This window comes from Coregonus clupeaformis, chromosome 13 (assembly GCF_020615455.1).
Source record: "Coregonus clupeaformis isolate EN_2021a chromosome 13, ASM2061545v1, whole genome shotgun sequence".
Lineage (NCBI taxonomy): Eukaryota > Metazoa > Chordata > Actinopteri > Salmoniformes > Salmonidae > Coregonus > Coregonus clupeaformis.
The window spans coordinates 26,705,420-26,710,593 of NC_059204.1; the positions used below are offsets into that span (position 1 = coordinate 26,705,420).

Sequence of the window (5,174 nt, forward strand, 5' to 3'; positions counted from 1 at the left end):
GCGGTTTGACTGTTGATCCGGAAACTCACAGAGGAACATAATCTTACACTCCGAGATGTGTTCTCGTAAATAGATTATCTTGAGTTACTATTAACGATAATATTATTGTTAATATAGTAACTTGTTTTTCTGTCAATGGTTAAACATATTAGACACACTAATGATAGCTCGTTAGTGTGTCAAGGTGTTGGGGGAGTGGAAGTGATTGTTATTTGCAGTATCTGCAGCCCAACTTGAACTGTGATTGAAGTAGCCTACGTCCATGCAGGGTTTAGGTCTACCAGGCTACTCCGGACAGTCGCCCTGTGAACAATTGAGGGGAAATTACAGAAAAGGTAACAAGAATCAACTCCTTTTCCGATAAAATGTACTTTAACCAGCTTGGCTAAATGCATTCTAGTTTGTCAAGTAGACTTTTTGGTGGATTATCGATTTTACATTTAAAACATTGCCCTGATCTTTTGATTGATATTCTGTAGGCTATACCTAATTATATATTGGTGCACAGCTTATAAAAGTTTGATGGTTTAGAAAGGCCTGTAGACAATCCTAGTCCTATTCCAAATAAATATAAATAATTCTCTCACTTTTCCTTTTTTTCTCAATATAACTACAATTGATAATTGTCATGCTCTACTTGTTTTTCAACTGCAAAAGTTGCCATGCAGTTGCCATGCATTTTCCACTTCTATCGCTGCTGTGACATTAGTGCTATCACCAAAATTAAGGTCACAAGTAAAATTCCATTTAGATTAGTGATGTAGACAATACCACTGCATTTGATTTGATTTGTCATCTCAAGTCTCCAACAAGTGTAGTAGCCTTGCCTTAAGGCCTACATGTCCCCAAGACAATCTAATTTGAAACACGCAAATTGCTGACAGAGATGGGAATACCTGATCATATTGAACTGTATCTCTTTCTGCTCTTTAGGTTGCAGGGATGAAGCAGGAAAAGACTCGATTGAAGGATTTCCTAGAGAATATCAGTGTCCTGCAATGGATACTGACCTTCCTCTTATTAGGTGAGACCCCACATCTGCATGTGTGTGTGTGTACGCTTGCACATTTGTGTGTGAGAGAGAAACCTGCTGACTGGCATTGAGCAAAATGTATGTGTCATATTTTGCATCCCTCCCTGTGGATCCACTCACCATTCCCTATTCCTCAGGTCTGGCTTGTATTGGGTTGATGGTGTACCTTATGTTTACCTCTCTGTGGCCACTGCCTGCTCTCTACTTCATATGGCAGTTGAAGGACTGGCACACACCTGAAAGAGGTACTGACATACTGAATGTTGCCCTGAATTCTTCAATGTTGTAAATTTTTCAAGTAATACTAATCTCTTTTAAGGTCTCTTTTAACTCTCAAGTAAACAAAAAATCGAATTCCTGAATGTGTGCAACTTAATTTGCTTGTGTGAAAGTTCTTATCTGTCACCACTAGGGGGCAGGAGAATTGCATTTGTGAGAAACTGGAAAATGTGGAAGCACGTTAGGGATTACTTCCCAATGAAGGTATGTTGATGATGACAAGCTTTGTCAATTGACCGGAATTATTGTTTTGTTTTTTGTCTTAATAATTTAAAAAACCCATCTTTTCTTTTTAAAGCATTGAACACATTGTTTCTACATATGAATAAGTCCCTGTTTCTCTCCTCCAATCTGTATCTCTCTCCCTGCCTTTGTTCAGTTGGTGAAGACAGCGGAGTTGAACCCAAACAAGAACTACATCTTAGGGTGTCATCCTCATGGGGTCATGAGTATGGGAGCCTTTACCTCTTTCAGCACTGAGGCCTGTGGCTTTATGGACCTCTTCCCTGGGGTGCGCTCCTGTCTGTGCATACTAGGTGGCATCTTCAAGGTCCCCCTCTACAGGGAATATGCCATGGCCATAGGTATATATGGCTTCCAGGGAAGTGTAGCTCTCTGGAAGCTGTAGTAGTGGATATTGTAAGGAGATGTAAATGTTTTTTGTGAGGAAAAGGGATGTTGTGTTGTTGCCAATCAATTACCATGAATTCCTCCCTTAATGTAACACAAAATCCTTCTACTTGCCTCTGTTCAATAAATTAGTCTTGCTTTCTCTCCATCTCTGTCTCTATCTCTCCGTTATTCCTCTCATCAGGTTGTTATCCAGTCAGCAAGCCCAGTCTAGAGCACCTTCTGTCTAAAAGTGGGAAAGGTAATGCGGTAGTGATTGTGATAGGGGGCGCTGCTGAGTCTCTGCTGAGTCTGCCTGGGGTCAATACTGTGTTTATGAAGCAGAGGAAAGGCTTCGTCCGGGTGGCCCTGGAGTTTGGGTGAGTTATCTATCTTATGGATGGACCAGTAGTGAGAGGCCACAAATGAACAAGAAAGCAGTGTTGTAGTTATAAAAAAAATACAACCATACATCACATAGCTAGATCATTGATCCCTGGATCCACAGGGATCAATGAGGGCTAGCCCTAGATCCACAGGGCTAACTGCTTTTGGCTGTGTTTAAGAAATACTTTAAAAAAAACATTTATTAGGAAACAACCCAGTGGGTCAGTTCTCATCTCTCTCATTGTTCCTCAGGGCTGACCTGGTGCCCGTCTACTCGTATGGGGAGAACAATATCTTCCGCCAGGTGATCTTCTCACAGGACAGTGTGGGCTGGAGGTTGCAGCAACTCTTTAAGAAGCTCATGGGCTTTGCCCCCTGTCTGTTCGTGGGTGAATGCTGGTTCTGGATGCCTTACCACTGCCCTGTCACCATTGTCGGTCAGTGACTATGTCAACGAAATGCCTTGCTTAATTTACTGATTAACTTGTAATTTTGAAAATGCACAACATTTGTCTTATGATCCACAATCTCTTCGAGTCGCCATCGGTAACTGAGGTATAGCTTTTTTCTGTTACACAGTAGTGTGCAAAAGTAGTGGCTTCAGAAGTGTTTTAGTAACTTTTAGTGAGTTTTAAAGTCACTTTAGTAATTCACTAGATTAGAAAACTGCTTTGAGTGACTGATGGTAGAACACAGCTTGTGTAGCTTTGACCAAATGCTCTTTCTCTTTGTGATACAGTATGTACAGCAACATAGTGTTACGTTTCTCACTCTGCTTCACCCATTTGTGTATTCCTCTCCAGTGGGTAGTCCTATCCCAGTGCCAAAGCGGCCATCCCCCACTCAGGAGGAAGTGGATCACTACCATGGCCTCTACATGGAGGCCCTGGCCAAGCTCTTCCATGGACACAAGGCCAGCTGTGGACTCTCAGACAGCCACGAGCTGCGGATCATATAGGCCAGTCATTTAGACTGCTCCCACAAGGACTATGTGAATGACGTGATTTGTCATGGTGTCCTTCTTTGCCTATCAGTCAGATACTGTAGCCAACCAATCTCCACAGTGAGACTACTTGAATGAACGTATTCCAACTCAGGATCCAGCGATGTCCCAATCATTGATCACTGGATCCACCAAGTTGCCTGGCTAATATAAGGGAACAGTGCATGTGCTTTAATGTAGCAATAATTTAACCATGAATCTGAGCACCTCTAAAGGCGCCCGCATGCTTCCCAGCCGAAACAGTTTGGAAGAGTTTGTGCATATATTAAGATGACATTTTGATGTTTTGTTCATTTTGGACTTCGGTAAGTTTTTTTCCCGGTTTTTCGGGTACACAAAACATTTTCTGGAGGCAAGCCGAAGTCGGTAGCCAAAGTCTACGCCCCTTCGTCGGTGATTAGTCAACAGTAGGGATTCTTCAGTAAAATCTTTGTTGTCATTCAGTGAGAGACGACTTGTTTTCATGCACATTTTTTCATTGAGAAATACTGCACCAAACATCTTAGATGTAAAATGCACGACTAAGATCTCCTTGGCAAAAACGTCAAATTAATGACAGATTTCTTGAGTTATCATAGATTAATTCTGACTATTTTGAGAAAGTGTATACTGGCTACGACTTTAGCTAGCCGCCAGCCGAACTGAAGCATGCTGACACCTTCCACTCGTCCAACATCCCACATCTCAATGTTATTACCCCCAAAAGCTGTTGAGTACAACACACACCACAACTCAACAACTTTTGGGGGTAATAACATTGATTGATACTGGGAAGATGCACAGTGCAACTGGTGGATAATTATACTTTTATTAGTGGTAATGTGTGTATTATATATCCCTCCAATTCATCACAGACCATCAGAGGTGGAGGAGGAGGTGGTGGTACAGGTTGCCATGGAGATGTCTGGACGAGTGGAAGGCCCTGCAGGAGCTGAGTCACCCAAGGCGGTTTAACCTCCATAAGCTGGACAGCATGGTGCCTTCTAAAGGCGTCAGCATGCTTCAGTTCGGCTGGCATCTAGCCAAACCGAATGAGTGTGCTCGCATACTCCATTAAAATACCTTCGCTTTTAGCGACAATAGTACTGTTTGTCCATTTTGAGACGCCGTAGCAAGTAAAAAGTCAGAATTAGATAACTGAAGAATTCTGTCATTAATTTTGACGTTTTTGCCAGAGAGATCTTAGTCGCACAATTTTACATCTAACTAAGATGTTTGGTGCAGTATTTTTCAATGAAAAAATGTGCATGAAAATGAGTCGTCTCTCGTTAAATGACAACATAGACTTTATTAAACAATCCCTACTGTTCAATGACAATCACAGACGAAGGGGCGTAGACTTCGGCTCCGAACTTCGGCTTGCCTCCAGAAAAACATTTGTGGTCCCGGACAGCCGAAAAAACCCTCACCGAAGTCCAAAGCGAACAAAAACGTCACAAAATGTTGTCGTAATATATGCACAAACTCTACCGAACTGTTTCGGCTGAGAAGCATGCGGACGCCTTTAAAATACTCTCCATTTCATAACAAACAGAGATTGATTGTGTGATTTAGGATTTATAAAGAAAAACTGCATACACTTTTACATTCATGTGGATGCTAACATGATTACGGGTAATCCTGAATGAATCGTGAATATGATGAGTGAGAAAGTTACAGACGCACAAATATCATACAGGTTAGCATGTCTTGGGGGTATGTTATTTGTGCGTCTAACTTTCTCACTCATCATTATTCACAATTAATTCAGGATTATCCGTAATCATTGTAGCTTTCACATTAATGTAAAAGTGTTTAGAAACATATTCTATTCTTATTTACTATAAAAGTGACTCCAAAATGACACAATACATTATTTACCAT

General features: G+C 41.4%; 1 protein-coding gene across 1 annotated transcript; it reads left to right on the top strand.

The window, feature by feature from the left end:
• On the top strand, positions 1-3,718 carry LOC121580310 (diacylglycerol O-acyltransferase 2). Its single transcript, XM_041895368.2, has 8 exons — positions 1-335; positions 934-1,024; positions 1,171-1,278; positions 1,446-1,516; positions 1,692-1,896; positions 2,127-2,301; positions 2,561-2,745; positions 3,112-3,718. The coding sequence occupies exons 2-8, from the start codon at positions 943-945 to the stop codon at positions 3,264-3,266; spliced, it is 981 nt and encodes a 326-aa protein (XP_041751302.1). The 5' UTR covers positions 1-335; positions 934-942; the 3' UTR covers positions 3,267-3,718.
• Positions 3,719-5,174: the final 1,456 nt, after the last annotated feature.

Coding starts and splice junctions, on each gene's coding strand:
- LOC121580310 (XM_041895368.2), top strand. CDS start 943: ATGAAGCAGGAAAAGACTCGATTGAAGGATTTCCTAGAGAATATCAGT. Junction 1,025..1,170: donor ACTGACCTTCCTCTTATTAG/GTGAGACCCCAC, acceptor CCTATTCCTCAG/GTCTGGCTTGTATTGGGTTG. Junction 1,897..2,126: donor GGAATATGCCATGGCCATAG/GTATATATGGCT, acceptor TCCTCTCATCAG/GTTGTTATCCAGTCAGCAAG.